Source organism: Alligator mississippiensis, chromosome 2 (genome assembly GCF_030867095.1).
Source record: "Alligator mississippiensis isolate rAllMis1 chromosome 2, rAllMis1, whole genome shotgun sequence".
Classification (NCBI taxonomy): Eukaryota; Metazoa; Chordata; order Crocodylia; family Alligatoridae; genus Alligator; species Alligator mississippiensis.
The window spans coordinates 179,971,635-179,990,515 of record NC_081825.1 but is presented as its reverse complement, the minus strand read 5'-3'; the positions used below and the strand labels follow the sequence as shown (position 1 = coordinate 179,990,515).

The window sequence follows — 18,881 nt, the reverse complement described above, 5'->3', positions numbered from 1 at the left end:
TGCATGCTCTGTGCCCTGATTTCCTTTTTGTCCCGTTGAGCCTGCCTTGCACAAGGCATACCTAAGTGCCTGGAAAGCCCCAGGAACGCTGTGGCAGGACGCTGCACGCCAACACTCCCCTGCCCTGGATGCTATTTCTGGAAACAAAATGCCCATGGGAATATTTCCATTCAAAAAAGGGGCCAGTTCTTTCATCTGCCTGCAAGGCTCAGAAGCAGCTTTGGCTGCATCTGCAGCCTTGCATGACACAGTGCCCCACCTCTGTCACTAGCAAAGGATCTCATGCCCAGAAATCACCTCCTGCCGCATCTGGGGTGGAAGGGAAGGGGCCTGTGGGCAGGGAGGGGCCAATGCACCCCTCCAGTTCCTGCATGGAGGGAACACTACGTGATCTGTGGTTATTTAGAGGCTGCATGGAGTGGGATACAGCATGGCTTGGAGAGCCACAGCTGAGCTCGGGTGGGCAGGAGGGGACCCTGATGCCCCATTTTGCTTGCAGAGGACACAAGTAGATCCAAAGTCCCAAGGTGCTGAGGAAGCAGGGTCTGAGGCAGCAAGGACTGCATATGCATGGCCACGGGTGGTTGCTGAAGCTGGAGCTGGAGCTGCCTTGTGGGGAAGACAAGCTGGAGTCCCTGTGGGAGAGTCTTGGACAGTTGGGTTCAATGGGTACTTTTGACAGACTCCCCTGTGCTGTCAGTGCTCTTTGCTGGGAGCAGAGACCAAAGTGTGGTTAAGCCAGTGGTGCTGGCCTCTACCTCACCCTGGAAGAGCTCTCCCATTCAGGCAATGGGGCATGGGATAGAGAGCAAGAGTGGGGATGGCAAGAGGGCCTGCTGTACAGTGAGGGCACCCAGTCTGCTGAGGGCTGGAAGAAGGGCAGGCACTGGCTATAGCCTCCTCACACGCAGAGTGCAGGGCTGTGCAGGGAAGATGGTGCAAGAAGACATGCTGTGTGGAAGAGCTGAAGAGCAGAACAGCCATGATGGGCCAGGCCCAGCAGGTAGGCTGGGCTGCTCTGCCTCACCGCACGATGGGATGAGAGTTGTTACGAGGCAATGCCACCCGCTGAAAGGAGAACTCTGTTATGTGCCACATATAAGAAAGCTGCAGGGTGGAACTGACGTTGGAAAGAACAGTGCAGCCTAGGGAAGAGTTTGCCCATGAATAAAGCAGGGGGTAAAGTGGCCAGACACCTGGGTTGTGCTTTCCACTCCAAGGCTGGCTTGCTGCAGGACCTTGGACAGGTTGCTGCTTTCTGTCACAACCCCTTCTTTCCCAGAAGCATGACTGAAGATGACAGGAACTCCCTCTGGCTGGACATGGTGGCAACTTAGGCCCAAAGGAGCAATATTCAGGCTCAGGACAGACATGTCAAGGACTTTCAGACTCCTTGGGCCAGGGAAAACTGCTTTCCCCTGTCTACCCAGGGCAGCAGAGCACAGGCAGCTGCATGCTAAGGGACAACAGTGGGCTCCTGGCTCTGGACCACTTGGAACAGGGCTCTGAATGGGGTCAGTGCAGATCCCAATGAGCGTGACATGGCCTCCTCCTCATGCTAATTGCTGTCACGTTATCTTCTTGACAGGGCTGTTGATATTTCCCTCGCGTCCCTGGCTCGGCCCGTGGCTGCCAGTGCCTCATAAAAGGGGCAGCGATCGGTCAATGTCACCGTTATCACAATGAGGGGGAAATTAAGTATCACTGTCAGGCGGTGAAATATGAGCTTCCCTTCGGTCAGGCTCTGGCTCTGCCAAGAAGGCTTGCCGTTTGTTCAGAGACTGCCTGGGGGAATTGACTGACTGCCAGCATGGCCTGGGACCTCCATGCACTGGACCGAGCCAGCTGCTCAGCTCTGTCCCTCCCCTCAAGTCAGGGGACCTGGGCAGCCTTTTGCAGCAAGTTCCAGGTGAGGGACCTCAGGAGAGACACAGATCCAGAAACAGATGGGAGCCTTGTTGGCTCTTGCTGGAGCCCCAGAGGGGCTGAGATGGCAGATGTGGCACCTGGTGAAGCATGGGAGCAGGGTTCTGCCCCTTTTGACCTGAAAGAGGGGGGAACATTAGCACTGGCCCCATGAGCTCTACCTGATGGGCCAGCACTTGGCTGCCCCTAGCATGGGCCTGCCAAAGAGGTACCTCCTCCAGGATGCCACTGAAGACCCCCATCCTCTGCTTTCACAGCCCCACACCTTGGATTGCCTTCAAGAGGGATTCCTATGGCACTGCCTTCTGACAAAGCAATGCCATGGGGAATGCCCCATCCTCCAAACGCATCCCCTGCTGTGCCTTCTGCAATAGGGCAATGCCCCTGGGTTCCCACACATGTGCCATCAGAGGCTCTCCCACAAAGTGATGCCATGGGAAATGCCCTGCCATGACATTACCAGCAGAGCAGTGCCACAGACAACCCTCAACACACACCTGCTATCCCCTCTCCAACCAGATCCTGCCACAGGGACACCTCCTTCCCACACATGCACCCTGCCCCAGTCTGCATTCTATGTTTTATTAGAGGGAGACTTGGTGCTATATGTTAACCAAGACCAAGGAGAATCCCACACAGCACCATGCACTTTCTAACGGGGTGCTACTCTCAACATGCCTACTCAGACACCCCTATTGGGATGCCCCCAAGAGGATGAATGCCCAGACACCAATCCATACATGCCCACCCCACATGCTTCTGGGTCCCCACAGCAACCCCTGACATTACCATCTGCTCCTCCTCCCGGCTCTCATTGGAGTCCTCGGCCTTCCTCTGCTGAGGAGAGGCAAGAGCCCCAGCTGCTCGCCTGCCAGCATCTGTCACCTCGCCCAGCCGCTCGCCATCTGCAAATGAAAAACAGGTGCATGGAGCGCATGAGAATCACCTCCTGCCCACAAACCATTACCAGCCTGTCTGCCCCCAGGGACACTCACCACAGACCTGAGGAGCATCGGGCCCATGTGAGAAGCAGTGAATAGAGGCCTGGGCCACCAGCACCACCACTGGCATCTACCAGGGGCTCAGCCCACGTCCATAGCAAGATCCAGCTCTGCAGTGGTGGCTGCACAGGTAAAATTATACAGGGGTATGAATTAGCAGAGGGTGGGGTCAAGAGGGACCTGCAGGGTGTGTCTGTTCAGAGGAATTACCCCGTCCTGACCAGCCTGTTTGTAGCACTTTTCCTTTGCCGATCCCAAAGCACTTCCAGGGGTGTGGAAAGTGTTGGTGTTTGTACAGGAGATGAGGAAACATGGGCACTGGAGTTGAGTAACTTGCCCAAGGTCAGGAGGGAAAGAGGATCCAGTAATCCTGACTCCTAAGGTCTCCTGCTTCAAGCCTCAAATAATACTCACCCCCATTCTTTACAGGCAACCATCTGCTCACAAAGACAGGCCTGGGCACGTGATGCATTGTCCCTGGTATAATTAACATGGGTTTTCTACAATGTTAAATTCTCCTTCGTCTATGAAGCCTAAAAGCCTTTTACATGTCTTTCCTACCCCATATGCACCAGGCAGCTTCATTTCTGGGGCCCTGAGTTGCCCCGGGGTATTTACTACAGAAGGGGCTATTAGAGCACCTTGCCACTAGGTGGCAGGTGGACTGCCACAAGGTGAACATCAGGGATCCTGGCTTTCTCTGATAAAAAACCCCAATTTTTGGATGAAAAGAAGTAGCCCAAAATCCACATTTTGCGGTGATTAAAATGAAACACCACTACTATATAGTGGTGTTTCATTTTAATCACCGCAAAATGTGGATTTTGGATGCTGGAGGACTGCATATTGCTTGTTCTATCTCTGTGGAGCATACTGTGTAGTTACCCTAAAAACGAGCTAGGTGCATGGCCCAGAGTTAACCCTTGCCTGAAGCGGTATAACTTTGAGATGCTCAGAGGGCACTTAGCATGAGTTAATGAGCTTTAACATGTGGATGCTTGCATGTTGAGTGCCCTAAGTATGGTCTAAGGATAATGTGTAACTTCATCCTATCTGCATCAGATGACTTGAACTGTCCAAGGTTATGATCCAATTAGAGGCTCCAGCTCTCTCTCTCCCCCACAACAGTGCTGTACCTGAGCCATGGGGTAAGTGTGAGTGTTGAACTTACTAGGGCACAGATGTCTGCCCCAGGCCTTCCATTCTCAGGTCCCAGGAGTGGTCAGTTGTCAACACACAAACATACACACAGGCTCTCTCTCTTCCTTTCTACTAGACCCAGGGGGCCAACAGACAGGGGGGAGAGTTGTGTGGGCAGTGCAGTAGGCCCTTTTGTCGCTGATCAGCCCCTGAACAGGCCTCCCCTTTGGTACGACCATATGCGTGCAACCAAAATGTTTAAGGAAGGCTTGGTCCCATGGCGTCTGGTTAAAGACAGCACAAAGGAGGGTAGCAGGCTATGGGGAACTTGAGGAGACAGAGAAGGTCTCCTTAGATGCTGCAGCTCTATGAAATCTCAAGGGAGAACAAGATGCAGCAACACTGTCCTTCAGGAAACCTGCCACCCCCAGCAGCTTGAAAGGCAGGCTCTGCTCAAAGGTGCCCTGTAGGAGGAACTGCCTCGAGGGTAAACAGCCTAATTCACCTCTGGAGCAGGCCTTGCCTGAGCGCATTTACAGCAAGAAGAGCTGTCCCTGGGGGTACCACAGCAAACTGCCCAGAGAGACCCATGCCATATGTCCATCACTTCCGGCTTCCCCCAACCACCAGTGGCCTCATGAGAAAATACCTTCCTTGCTCAGTACCTTCATTGCTGGACACCCACCTGTTCGCATCCTTCCACACGTTCACCACCCACCCCAGCTCCCTTATTTAATGGACAAATGCTATCTACCCCAGTGCCTAGAGGGAGCCCCTGGAGGGGGCCCTAGGTAGAGCTCAGGGCAGGAGAGGGAAGTGCTGTGTGAACTTTGGCATGGGTTCAACTCTAACCTACAACACCACCTGCCATGGCACAGCTCTCTCCAGGGCTTTCAGCCCTGACCTGCAGCCCCCACCCCACCTTCCAGCCATGGGCCCCAACGGCTCTGCCACGTGTAGCCTGTAGCACTACCTGCTCCCTCTCATCCCAGAGCTTTGCTAGGGGCCCCAAAGCTGACCCCCTGCCAGAGGTGCATCTCTCCTGAGCACAGACAGCTTGTTAAGTGAAATGACTGCTTGCCATAATCTGGGAACAGGGCAAACTTCACATGCGGGGAAGGCACCTCTCAGGGGGTGCCCATGCACCCTCATGCACCCCCTATGCGTCACTACTGATTGCCAGGGCTTGGGCCCCTATTCCAGCAAAAGCCATGCCAACTTGTGCAGCATCTGGCAGAGCCAGGAGGGAGGATTGGAGTACTGGTCTCAAGGAATTTCAGGGATTATCTTGGATCTCAGCTGCTTCTCCAAGGACGAGGTCTGAGAAGCTGCTGTCAGGTAGCCATCACAGCCTAATGCCTCCTTAACCCTCCAGGCAGCTTGGCTTCCCTTCACATTTTGGGCAAGGCCCAAAGAGAAGAAGTGCTGATATGGGAGGGGATGCCTATGTCCTGCTGCGTAGTGAAGGCATCTCTAAGACCCTGGCTGGGTGGGAGAGGGTAGGGTAGAGAGCCCCTGTCCCTGAGAGAGGTAAGCTCATGCCAGTCAGGGGCATGATGTGGGGGGGCGTATAGGGGCACTAGTCTCATAGAGGTCTCCTTCCTTACAGTTGTGTTAAGCAGCTTGCCATGGCTCCTCAGTGTCAGGTTTAATTACTGTTAATGCAGCCAAACCTGCTGCAGTTACGTAAAAGCAGGAATAAGCTCCTGTAAGATCTCAGCTCTTGACTGCACAGGGGGAAGGCCCCCTGGCCATAGCACAGTGCCATCATGCATCCTTCTGCCCTGTGTTGCTGGTCTGGGCCATCCTGTCATGAGCAAGGCACTTACATCCAAAGGGCATCATAACCATGACCACCATGCCATCTGCCTGAGGGCCCTGACCATGCTGTGAGGGATGTAACAAGGGGAAAACTCAGATGCTCACCCACTCTAGGGTGGAGGGGGGGTGTGGGCCCCTGCATGCAAACCTGCAGCTGGTGCCCCAACACACACAACTCCTGTGTCATGGGAAATACCAGCCTTGGTCTCCCAGCCTTCCTGAGGGTCCTTCAATGTGGGGTGAGCCAAAGGACTCAGCTGCCACATGCTCCCCAGGCTGTAACTGCCAGCATGGGCGACTGGTACCACCTTAGTCAGGGGGGGCACATGCCCCCCCAGTGACCGGGGGGAGTCCCCCCGCAGCCAATCTCACCGACTGAGGGGGGCCTCCCTGTGGCTGATCGTGCCAACCGGGAAGCGGTCGCAGTGCTCCCGGAAGTGGCCACAGCACTTCATCCAGCGCTCCCATTCCCCGACTGGAGCCTGCAGGGGGGCACCAGTGCTTACGCCTGCCCCCCTACCCGTTACCTAAGCGAGGAGCACAGCCTGTCAGGCGGTGCACCAGAGTTCCCAGGGGGTGCATGTGAACACCCTACACGTCGCCACTGACTGCCAGGGCTTGGACCCCTATTGCAGCAAAAGCCATGCCAACTTGTACAGCATCTGGAAGAGCAGCTGACACAACTAGAGTGGGTAAACATTTTCATTTTATTTTGACAGCTGCTGATGGAGAGGGAGATGGGAAGCAAGAGGGGAAGCCCAGACTTAGTCACCTAGACCCAGCTGGCAGCCACCACACAGGGTGAATTTGAACCCAGAGAGCAGCAGAGGCAGCCTGGAGCTCCAGACTCTTCTTTTTCCCCAGGCAGCAAGGAGTGAAGTAGAAAGAAAACAAGAGAGTCCACTCATGGCTCAAGGGTGAATGGGCTTGCAGGGTCCCTATGGGCTACGATCCTATCCAGTCTTGCTTTGTGAGAAGCTATAGGGAGGAGAAAGAGAAAGAAGCTTCCTAAAATGGTGAAGCTCTGTATCAAGGCCAGAGCCTCCAAATTCTGTCCCAGGGAGGTGCATGTAGGCAATTTCCCAGGAGGATGCCTCCTCTCCCTGCAACTCAATGGACCACTCCTGCTTCTGTCTTCCATGCAGCTTGTGGAGAGGAGTTGATTTCTCAACATGCTCTGCTCCACCCAGGTGCTAAGTGGCCTGCTGAAGGGTGCTGAGCGGGGTTGGGTGGGGCCAGCAGGAGACCCTGCTGTCTCCATGGGTCCTATCTTTGTCTTAGGTATAGAACCAAAGCTTTGGGACTGTGGAAGTTTGGGGACATGAAAGGGCTTGCACCCTCCAACCCTGGACTGTGCTGTGGGGCTCTGTAGGCAGAGCATCACTCGGGGTGTACTTCCCACTGAACATGAGTAGCACTGGGAACTGGGCTAATAACCCCAGCCAGGAGGGATATGGCCAGGGTCTGGAGAGCATTTCTCAGCATGCTGAGAACAGACTTGGCTGAAAGCCTCTGACAGACTTGGGTAATCGTGCACTGGCAGGAGAAAACTCTCCTGTAGGAGCTGCGTCTCTTAGCTGCAAAGCCCCCATCACTCAAGTTCACATTTACCATGTCTGAAGGAGTGAAGGACCCAATCAATTGTTTTTGGGAGGAGGCTGCTGGAAGCACAGCCCTCACTCATGCTAAGTGGCTTGGAAATACCTGTCAGCAATGCACATTGGTCCTGACAGGCTCAGGCACAAACAAGACACCTCTGACCAGGATGCTGACACAGGGGCACAGCTGAGATACTCGGAGCCAGAGAGGCCCACGTCCCACAAAGAGTAGCATCCCTGCTGTACAGACACAGCTGGGATTCCCACTTTTTCACACGCAAAACCAGAGGAGCCCCCAGACCTCCTCCTGAGGGAATGGTAGGGATGAGGCTGTGAACCCACATCCACTTTTGGCCTGTCGGGGGGGCCATGTGGATAACCTACCCTCTTGGATGGACATCTATTGGTAGAGGAAGGGCCAGGTCTGTGGGCTTCTTTCCAGCTCTGCCAGGAACTTGATCTGTGCCCTTGGTCACGGGACTTGGCTTTTCATTGGTAGAGTTCCCTGGCCTCTCTGCCACGTTGGGATAATGATGCAGAAATACCCATGGGAGTTGGGGGATTAGAAGGGTGTAAAGCCATTCCCCAGGAGGGCCCTTCTTCCCCCTGTGACCCAATGGACCTGGCTGCCCTCACCCTGCATGCTGCTTGTGGAGAGAAGTTGATTGCCAAACATGCTCTGCTCCACCCAGGTGCCAAGAGGGTGGAGCCCTGTGAACATGCAGGAGCCCTACAAGAAATGCATTTGTGGAAGGACTAAGTTGTAATAATATTATCCCAGAAAGGCCTAGCAGGGAGCTAGTTAAAGGGGAAAGGTGGGGAGAGGGGGGAGAGGAGAGAGCAAGGGGTTAGCATTCATGTACAATTAAGTCAAAGCTGACCTGACAAGCCTCCCTTGGCCCTCCCCTGCCTGCAAGGACCCCCCTTGCTGGCAGACAAGTCACTGGGAAGGCACCTGCGGCCAATGCCACCGTGAGCTGTGAGCTCTGTGTCAACAGGGCTGTTAGTGACAGGTCTGCAAAGGTCTTTCCGAAGCAGAGCCATCTCCCCGGAGCCTCAGGGTCATGATGCAGGGTGAGTCAGCAGCTCCCTGTGAAGGCTGCAGGCAGTGCAGGGGCGGAGATCCACCTCCATGCTCAACTGCAGCTTGCTGAGGATGAGGTGCACATTAAACAGTCACCACTTGAGCTCCTTCCCTTTCATCATTTGGGCCAGCACCTGGAGTAGGGCCTGAGCCTGAGGCATGCACTGACTTTGCTGAGTGAGGAAGGTGCTGAGAGCCCTGGTCCCCTTGCCAAATTTTGGAACACTAGCCCCCATTTAGAGTTTAGTGCCTCAATACCTTGTTGGATCAGACCCTATGCCCCTGGTGAGACCAGATTCTCTGTCCACTAGAACCATATACAGCTGTTCATCTCACTGAAAAATGGGACCCCACTCAGCCTGCCAGTACTCGGTGCCTGCTTTGCCCCAGAGTAAATGTTTGTGTGAGCAGCAATGGAGCATCTGGCCCGTGGCTCTGAAGGGTGGGCTGCATGCCAGTTTGCAGCCTGATCCTGCTTTGCCTGAGGTTAGTGGCAAACCTCGCCTGCACTTCAGAGGAAGTAGGAATGGGCAGAGTACTTTGAAGCAAGCAGTGAAGAAATAAGGAACAGCTGGTTCTTGGAAGACTCCAGGTACCCGGTGCCAAGCACATCACTCTAAGCGCCATTCTCGAATGGCTCAGTTACAGGGTGTCAGGGATAATTATTCCCAACCTGAAAACTTCCCTCCATGACTTGCACTGATCCTTCTTGCCTGCTGAGCAAGTGAGGTTTATAAAAAGTCCCTGCTTACAGCATTAAAATAATCTACTTCCCTAGAATAACAGATCAGGGATTTTAAAACCGTATTAGCTCTTCAAGCATGTACTGTCTCTCCCCCCACCATGAAATTGACACCTTGGTCTATTTAAAATAAACACACGGATCTGAAAGGACCCCCTTTCGAAGGTGGGGGAAACACAGGATCTCTGCTTCCAAGGTAATGTGGGTTGAGCCGTAGGGGCTGGCAGGAGTAGGGGGGCAGGGAGTTTGGTTTTGCAAAGCTGATGGCAGAACAGATCAGACAGTCTTGGAGTGGAACAAGGGGGTCCAAATCACAATGTGCTCCAGGTCAGATCCAGACCATGGGGCTCCTCACAGGCTGGATCTGGCCTAGGGAATGGGGTGGAGTCAGTGGCCACTGCAGTGGCAGTGGGGCAAGTGCCGGCAGGCCAGGTGGCTGCTTGCTGTGTTGGAGGTGGCACAAGCAGCAGTGGGTCAAGCAACAGCGAGGCAATCAAGGGCTGTATGGGCACAGCCCTCACTTGTCCCCCTGCCACCCATGGCCATGTCCATAGAGGCTCAGGGCCCCATATAATGCGACAGGCCAAGCCTGTTACTGGCCACACACCCAAAGTCCCTGGCTCACTGGTATTCTGGCAGGCTGGCTGGAGCAGCTCTGCAGGCCAGATCCAGCCCATGGGCCTGTTTGGTGTCCCTGGTGTAGACTGAACTCACAAGCCAGGCCTTTAATGATTATTATTGCCAGCATAAAACAGAGGGAGATGCTACACTCTATGAACACATCAAGTGACAAGAGAACTCAATTGCCTTAATAAATGTGAGCCAAAAGAGTGGAAAAGAGGCACCCATCAGAGACACAAAGTTACCGCTGCCATGCACATCTCCTCTGAGGCTTCCCTGTACACCAGCTTGGCTCCTGCCTGTACTGAAACACATCGCAGGTTGTGCCATGTACAGAGAAACTTTTTGGCTTTGCATTGCTTTGCAGTCCACTTGGTACTGGACAACTGGCTTGACTCCAGGGGAGGATGCTGGATCCTAGTCTACCTCCTGTGGCCTCCACACAACTCTCAACCAGGGGCACATTACAGAGCCAGTGGCTGCCTGTAAGAGGCCTGGCCAGTTGTTCACCTCTGAGCTGAGGTATAACAGACTACACCAGTTGTGAAGAAAGGATGAATTGGCTTCCGCAGGTGGTACTGAAGGCTTTGTTAGGCTTTGATTGCTGCTAATGATGCACTTGAGGGAGACCCTGCTCCCCACAACTCAGTTCACCATTCTTAGCCAGCTAACAGCCTCCTGGACCCTGCTGGGTGTACTGGCTTCCGGTCCCAAGTGTACACTGGGCAGAGTTTGTACTGTGAGATGAGGCTCCTTCCTTACCATAGACATAGTGCTCTGTAGGTTGGAAGAACCAAACAGATATAACTGAGAGCGGGCCTCTCCCACCTTCACCCCCGGAGGGAAATTGGGGCAGCGATTCCCATCAAGCCACACTGTGAGGCTGTACTGGTGCTGTGCCTGAGGCCTGGTGATGCCTGGTACCCAGCCCTGAGCTCAGACCCCTTGTCTGCAGCACTTCCCAGTTGCAGTTCCAGTACCCATGAGACCCTCCTTCTGCCCACCTGACTGCTCCAGGCTTAGTCTTTATAAGCAACATTTGCATGCCCTCACAGAAAACTGTGCCCTCCTTTCCATACACATCGCCCTTCCCAACAGGAGCTTTTGGGGCTTGTTCAAAGGCAGATTTGCTTTCTTCTCACTTGGCAAACACAGCTGCAGCCTTGGAGCCTGTCCTATAATTCAGGGAAAGGTGTGGGGGAGGGGACAGGGAGGATTTGGCTTGGTTTCCTTGGTGAGCTTTGTAGGGAAGGGAAAGAGGGTGTGGAGGGGAGATCACTGCACCAACATCTCTCCCTGTGTCTGCCCACCAAGCCACCACCACCCCTGGACCCCAATGAGGGAGGCCCCAGCTTGCTGTGACTTTCTCCACCCCCACAGAGGCTGCCAAGCCCATCTGTGGCTCTGGGAGCCCTCGGGCCCAACCACAAGCCTCAGTCTCAAGAGAGATGGCTTCCTTTGGAGAGAACTGAGATCCTCCCCAACCCTCCCCCTTGATGGGAAGCTGGCGCTCGGTCTCTTTCTCGCGGAGATCATGGGACGCCAAGGAGCGGACAGACCCTCACCACTGGAGCGACAGGCACCACTGTAATAATCTGTCGCGTGGTATTCTCGCACCCTCTCAATGGGCAATGCAAATGCAACCCCCTCGCATACACCCCAGGCCGTGCCTGGTGAAGGGGCAGCCCTGGGCCCCGAGCTGGGATGGGCTGAGCCTCTTACTCCAGACTCAGGGTGCATGGGGAGAACTCAACTCCCTTCTCCCCCACCACCATCCTGAAGCTTCCCTCCGCCACTCTAGCATCCCCCTCCCCGCCCTGCCAGTGCACAGCCCAGAGCCCATTAGTATTCCAGAGACAGCGCACCCCCCCATGTCTCCTAGGAGATGGAAGCAGAAATATCATCCACACCACGGCCCGCATCTCAGAAACAGGAAATTAAGTTCTAAAGTCTTCTTCTTCGGCTCCTAGTCATTACCCAGCCCTGACGGCCTCATTTCTTCTCTCCCTTTTCGCAGCTCTCTGCATTGCTGGAATCAGCCCCCATGCTCCAAATTGCCCTCCCAACTCTTTCTCTTCCTTTTCAAGTGGCATCACACATCCGTTCAGACTGGGGGAGTGGAGGAGGGGCGAGAGCTGATCAATGGGTCAAAAGAGCGGGTGGCTGAGAGGAGGGACAAGGCGTGGGAGGCACAGAGCAGACAATCTTATTTACATCCCGGTGGCATGGGCTGCCCTTCAGCGTGCTGCCCTGAATGCCAAAGGGACCCTTGACTGGACGAGTGTTGCTGAGGCACGTCAGGCAAAATCAACCCCCTCCTTCCTTTCAACCTTTTTCATGATTTTACGACTAGAAGCAGAGGGCATGGGAGGGGGTTCAACTCACCCAGAGCCCAGGAAACATCCACCACCTGTGCTATGGAGGCTACTACAGAGATGCTCTGTGAAGCTGGAGCAGGGGTAGAGCTCATGAAAGGCTGGTTTGCACACAGCCCAGCCCAAAAGGTGGTGGGAACAGTCTGGATGGGTGAACAGCGAAGCCATCAACTCTTCCCCCGCTCCAAACAGCTTGCGCGCCATTAGATCGCTGCTTAGCTCCTTGGCCCGGGGGCATTTAGTTTCTTTCTGTGCCTTGTTTTTATTAATTAATAATGGTCTCTAAACTCAGTGAGTCATGTCTAGGAAGTTTAACAGAGCATATGACATCCCTCAGGGTAATCCAGATGCGGGCAGTGATGGGAAGGCTGCAGCTGCACTGGCTATCCTTAGTTCAACCCACCATGCCCAGGGACAGACCACCACAAGAGGGCATTGTGCCCAGGTTTGGGAAACTCAATTCTCCCAGTCAGCCAGGGAAGGAGCTATGGCAGGATTCTTCTTCACTTCCTGTCTTAAACTGAAGCATTTAGTTCAGAGCACATCCTCTCTGCACAGACTTCAGCCATCTATACCTTGACTTTGATACAGTCTCCCACCACCTTCTTGCCAGCAAGCTAAGGAAGTACAGGCTAGATGAATGGACTGTAAGGTGGATGGGAAACTGGCTGGATTGTGGGGCTCAAAGGGTACTAATCAATGGCTTGATATCTAGTTGGCAGCTGGTATCAAGTGGAGTGCCCTAGGGGTTGGTCCGAGGGCTGGTTTTGTTCAGTGTCTTCATCAACAAACTGGAAGATGAGATGAAGTGCACCCTCAGCAAGTTTGTAGATGACATCAAGCTGGGAGGAGTAGTAGATACACTGGAGGGTAGGGCTAGGATTCAGACTGACCTAGATAAATTGGAGGGTTGGACCAAAAGAAACCTCATGAGGTTCACAAAGGACAAGTAAAAAGTCCTGCACTTAGAAGGGAACAGTCCCATGCACCAGTACAGGCTGGGAGCTGACTGGCTGGGAAGCAGCTCTGCAAAAAAGGACCTGGGGATTACAATGGGCAATATGCTGAATATGAGCCAGCAGTGTGCCCTTGTTGCCAAGAAAGCTAATGGCATACTGGGCTGCATTAATAAGAGTGGCTATTTGAGGGCAGTAGCTATTTCCCTCTATTAAGCACTGATGAGGCCACACCTGGAATAGTGTCTAGTTTTGGGCTCCCCACTACAGAAATGGTGTGTGGACAAACTGGAGCAAGTCCAGTGGAGGGCAACAGAAATAGAGGGCTGGGGCACATGACTTATGAGGAGAGGCTGAGGGAACTGGGTGGGATAAGAGAAGTCTGGAGGGCTGAGGAGGGGGATTTAATAGCAGCCTTCAGCCACCTGAAGGGTGGTTCCAAAGAGGATGGAGCTGGACTGTTCTCAGTGGTGGCAGATGCCAGAACAAGAAACAAAGTCTCAAATTGCAGCAAAGGAAGTTCAAGTTAGATAGTAAGAGAAATTTTCTCACACAGATGGCAGCAAAACACTGGAACAGGTTATCCTGTTACAAAGACAGTTCAGTGACAGAGATGACTAGAACTCACAGCCCACGAAGGAACCACCACGAAGACATTTCAGCTTTGCTTTGCAGGGTGGGTTGCTCCTCACACCCCTTTACCACTGTGGTGAGCAGAGAAGTGTGCATGCATTTCCTCAGTAGCAAGGCATACAAAGTTGGCTCCATGGGGTCCTGCTGACATTTGGGTCTCAAGGCTGTAACTGTCTCGCCTACATGATTCCCTCAGTTTTATAGTTGTGCATGCGCGTCAGCCCCGCCATGGTGGCTGACTGCTCTGTCAGCTCCTCTTCCTGGGTCACGCATCACTGATCAGTAATGAAGCAGGTGGAAGTGCCTGGTAGAAGAACAAATCTATCTCCAGCTCAGCTGCCCTCAGAGACACAAACACCATGAAAACACGTCACCAGCCCTACCTCGTGCTCCGAAGGGAGGAGGCCAAAATTATGCCCAGGTGGGGCTTCCTGCAGGACAACCAGACCCACATCCTGACCCTGGCCAAACCTCCTTGTCTCCCTCCAGCTATCAGATATCAACAGGCTGGCAGTCTCCCTACAGCTGAGGTTCTCAAAATGTTTCCAGGTCATGGAGATAGTATGGATGTCAAATCCTGTGAGGGAACAATGTGCTTGTGCCAAGCAGCCCAGAAACCAGGTGACAGACACGGTGTTAAAACTCCAAAGGGATCAGAGTAACCCTTGATACTCCTACTGACTAAGTGCCTCCCTCACCCATCACCACTGCCCGCATTAAGAGGTTTTAACCCTATGACTGGTGGGGCACACTAACCAGCTGGCCTCTTCTGCCACTGGCTTTGCAAGCTCTCTTCCCATTCTTCAAACTGGTGGGACCCCTGCCCTTTCCGTCTTGGCCATGGAGGGACTCTACTCTGGAGAATCACCTTAGCCACCTGGAGCCACACTGTTCTCAGTGGTGGCAAATGACAGAACAAGGAGCAATGGGCTCAAGTTACAGCAAGGGAGGTTTAGCTTAGATATTAGGAAGAACTTTGTCTCCAGGAGGGTAGTAAAACAGTGGAACAGGTTACCCAGGGACGTGGTGGGAGCTCCATCCTTGGAGATTATTAAGACCCAGCTAGATAAAGCCTTGGCTGAGATCATCTAGTAGGAGATGGTCCTACTTTGAACAGGGGTGGTGTGGACTAAATGATCTCCTGAGGTCCCTTCCAACCCCCATTTTCCTATCATTCTATTATTTTCCCCAGCCCTGTGGCCAGGCACCTTGCAGGACTCCACTCATGAAGCCTGGACCTGCAGGGACAAAAAGTTATGGATTTCCTGGTTTTACTTCCTGACCCATTAGTTTATTTCCCCTGAGGCCCCACCATCAAAATGGTAGCTTCCTGGCATCCGCTCCCTTCAGTCCATCCAGATAAAGCAGGATCTTCATACCCACCATATGCAGGTGGGGGGAGGGAGAATTAGAAAGCAGAATGCTGAATTGCTTGGTGGCACGTGGTCCCTATGAGAGCTCTCTATAGGCTATGGCTAGGAGCAGCATTCCCGTTTATTCTGCATCTGGCTCCAGGAGCACTACAAACACCGAGCAGGGAGAAAAAATACCAGCAAAGAAACTTATCTCCACCTGCCACCAGAGAAGAAATCACCCGCCCAGGCTGTGCTTCTCAGAACCAGGGAGTGCTCACCCACAGGACCAGGCTGTGCCCTCAGGCACTGTAGAGGCCTCCATGATGCCAGTGCAGTAGGGCACAAGGCAGTTGGAGTAAGGGGCTTTGACCCACCTAGAGCAAAGGAACTAGGAGATCCCTTCACCCCACAGCTACAGCAGATATGGTGTGCTACCCCTCTTCAAAGAGCACATCTGGCTGGGAAAACACTCCACCTCAGACTTGCAGACCCCCTGTCTGTTGGGATAGAGAAGAGCTGGCTCTTTTGCTGCAACAGGAGATGCCTTACAACCCTGCGGAGGCCACAGCCCTCTATCCGCAGCCAGCTAAGCACTCATTTGGCTGGCAGCCTAGAAAAACGTGAGCTCTCGTAATACCCAGATGGGAATGCCAGGGACAGGGAGGCTACTGCAGGGGCAGCTGCTCCATAAGCCAGTAGGGCACTAATGAGCTGAGTGGACAGCTGATGCACTATTGGAGGTGATGGCCCAACAGCAGCTCATTAGAGAGGTCAAAGGAGGGCACGTGTGCCATCAGGATACGTCTATCACAACAAGGCTCCAGGGAGGGGAGGCTGGGGGGCATGACTGAGGAACCAGCAATCATCTTCTGAAACAGGGCCCTCCCTGCCCCACATTTTTAGGCATAATGGAGGTCACTGAAAGAGTGATTGGGGCAGGGCTAATTATGCCGCTTTGCATTTAAATTGAAAATGCCCCAGTGGCAGCATTTAAGTGACACTGGGGTGGTGACACCATACAGATCGCATTAAAACTGTGGCCCTCCAGTGGAATCTGTTCTCTTCCGGCGGGGGGAAGGGAGCCGAGTACCTAGCAAAAGTGGTGCCTGGTGGTGGCAGGAGTGGGGTAGAACACAGGCAAGGCAGGGAAAAAGCCATTAATTTCCACGTTGATGCACTGGAGCTGATCCTCGTGCAATTCAAACACTGGACAGGAAGTCAAGGACAGTATTAGCCGAAAATCAAATGCTAATAGGCCTGGCTGCAACGCGTCGGAACTGCAAATTAATGCCTGCTCCGGGCACAGGAAAAAACCAAATGCAACGCTGATTTGCAAGAGAGAGAGTACTTTCTTTTGAGGAAGGAATAATCAAGCCCTGAGGATACAATCCTTTCCATCTGAGCTCCGTGCACTCCACAGCAAAGCCTGAAAGCTCTGTTGAGCAAGAGTAGACAGGCTGTACGGGAGGAGGGGAAGGAGCTATCAGGTCATTCTCTTCATGTCCGGCATTGTCCTCCTCAAGAGCTCAGAACTAAAGCTCTTGGGATCAGGAGACTGGCTTGTGCCTTGGAGAGTGGAAATCTTTAGCATTTGTTATTTCTGAGTTTTCCTGCTGCACAAGAGGAGGTAGAAACTCCATTAAAAAAAAAAAAAAGTGTGATTCTTGTGTAATCCCATGACTCCAGGAGCTGGGTCTTAAAGGGAAAACACCAACATTTCCTAAAGCTCCTGATAGCACAGTGAAAATTTATGATGCTGGATCTTGTTGAAGGATTAGTCAATTCTGGAAACGAGCCTCATTTCCACAGAGATTAGCTGCCCTACGCTGAAAAGCGATTTCTTTTAAGACATTAAAAAACAAACACACACAACAAAGCCTAGGTGTTTAGTTTAAGCTTCCCTTTGCATAGTTCCATCACGCTGCCGCTACTTATACTCCCCTGGATCATTGTGAGCTGCTCTTCCCTATGTAATTTAAAAAGAGGCAGAACTGACAGGGCTAGAACCACGGAAGTGCTACAGATGAGGACCATGGCATGCTGGCAGCCCTGGGTGGGGGGAAGGGGAGGGTCTAAAACTGGGATAGCAGAGGGGGAGGAGGTAGCTGCCTTGGCACAGCTAGGTATGGAAGGAAGAGCATGTGTTCCACAAGCACAGGAGAGCAATTTCCCATCCTCCTCTCTTATCTACCCTCCAACCTGGGGAAGGAAGGGTGGAGCAGTTCCTTGAAGCCAGCAGGGTGCTGAAGGAGGGGAGCCTGCCTGGCTCTGAATGAGCTGCCCTGGCTGCCCAGGACAGTGATAATGGATTCTCTCTTCCCCCAAATGCCATGTTCCCCACTTAACACGCGGCCTCACCCTGTGCTGCGCTCCATTCCAGCAATGGAGACGTGAGGCTCCTGCCGCAGGCTACAATTAAGCCAGAGGATGGGGCCAGGGGTTAATGAAGAGAAAGGAGGATGTGTAATGACAAAGTTAACTGGCTGGGTAATTATCTCTCACGCTCAGAGGAAGATGGAAGGAGACAGCTCTTCATTCCTAGACCCCATGGAGCAAGCACCCCATGCTACATGACAATGGGGGACTTTTGCACCAGGGGGCCCTACTCTAGGTCACCTGCAGTGACTTCCTGCCTGCTGCCTTGAGCAGAACTGCTGCCTCCAGGCTCCCCAGGGACCTCCCCTGGTGCCCCGTTTACTCCCTCCCCAGATACACTAATAGGCACAAGGATGCCCCTGCCATGCAAAGACTCTCTGAGGGGAGTTGGGGGGAAGCATTCTGCCCATCTGACTCATCCCCTACTGGATGAAGGGCTGTGCCTATAGCCAGGCACTGCCGACCATGGCAAAGACTTCTGGGCTGGGGGGTGGGGGCAGGGTGTCATTCTGGCATCTAAATCGGCACCCTGGGCTGGTACCCCAGTTATGCTACCAGAGCAGTGGATCTGGTTGGCTCCTTGTTTATATGAAAATATACAAAGTATTACATGCCTCACCTTGGAGAGACAATAGGCCGGCCCTGAATTAGAAACTGAGCCAGGGTGATGCATAGAGAGGGAGTGCAGTTTTCAGAAGGACGCTAGATATTAAGGGGAAATCAAACAGGCTGGAAAAGCTTGCACTGTATGAGGTGAAAATGACCAGCAAACGGTGGTTTCATAATTGAGGCACAGATGGGGGAAGCAAGACACCCAGAGTCTATACCCAGCTCGACCACTACGGCACTGAAGCTCACAGAGCCTTGGTTTATCCATCTGTGCAATGGGACCCTGCTTCCTCACTTCACAGGGATGCTGCAGTTCACTGAAGGTTGGGGCAGCAGGCATGAGGGAAGTGTCGATAACAAGAAATAAAACTGTAAGGCCTGCATCCAGAATGCCTGCTATAAGGCCTGCATCCAGTTCTTGGACAAAAGGCCAGACTCTATCCTATTCTGTTAGTGGCTTTAGGTACCTAAGCATGATCCTATTCTACCCTGCTCAAGTCCCTGAAAAAAAAACAACCCAAAACAAAACATCGCCATGCCTATATTTGTAACACGCTGCTGTCTCAGCCTTAAGACTAAGCCGCAAAAAGCAGGGAGCAGGAGAATGACCCAGTACCCTTTTCTGTTAACTTTTTCAGGAAGCT

At 53.2% G+C, this 18,881-nt stretch overlaps 1 protein-coding gene across 1 annotated transcript in view; it reads right to left on the bottom strand.

Moving 5' to 3' along the window:
• Positions 1 to 18,881, bottom strand: part of B4GALNT4 (beta-1,4-N-acetyl-galactosaminyltransferase 4) — a 118,466-nt gene that overhangs the window by 52,195 nt on the left and 47,390 nt on the right. The window contains exon 2 of the mRNA XM_014604184.3: positions 2,716 to 2,831. Within this exon, the coding sequence (XP_014459670.1) occupies positions 2,716 to 2,831 (116 nt within the window). The remainder of the gene's footprint in view (positions 1 to 2,715; positions 2,832 to 18,881) is intronic.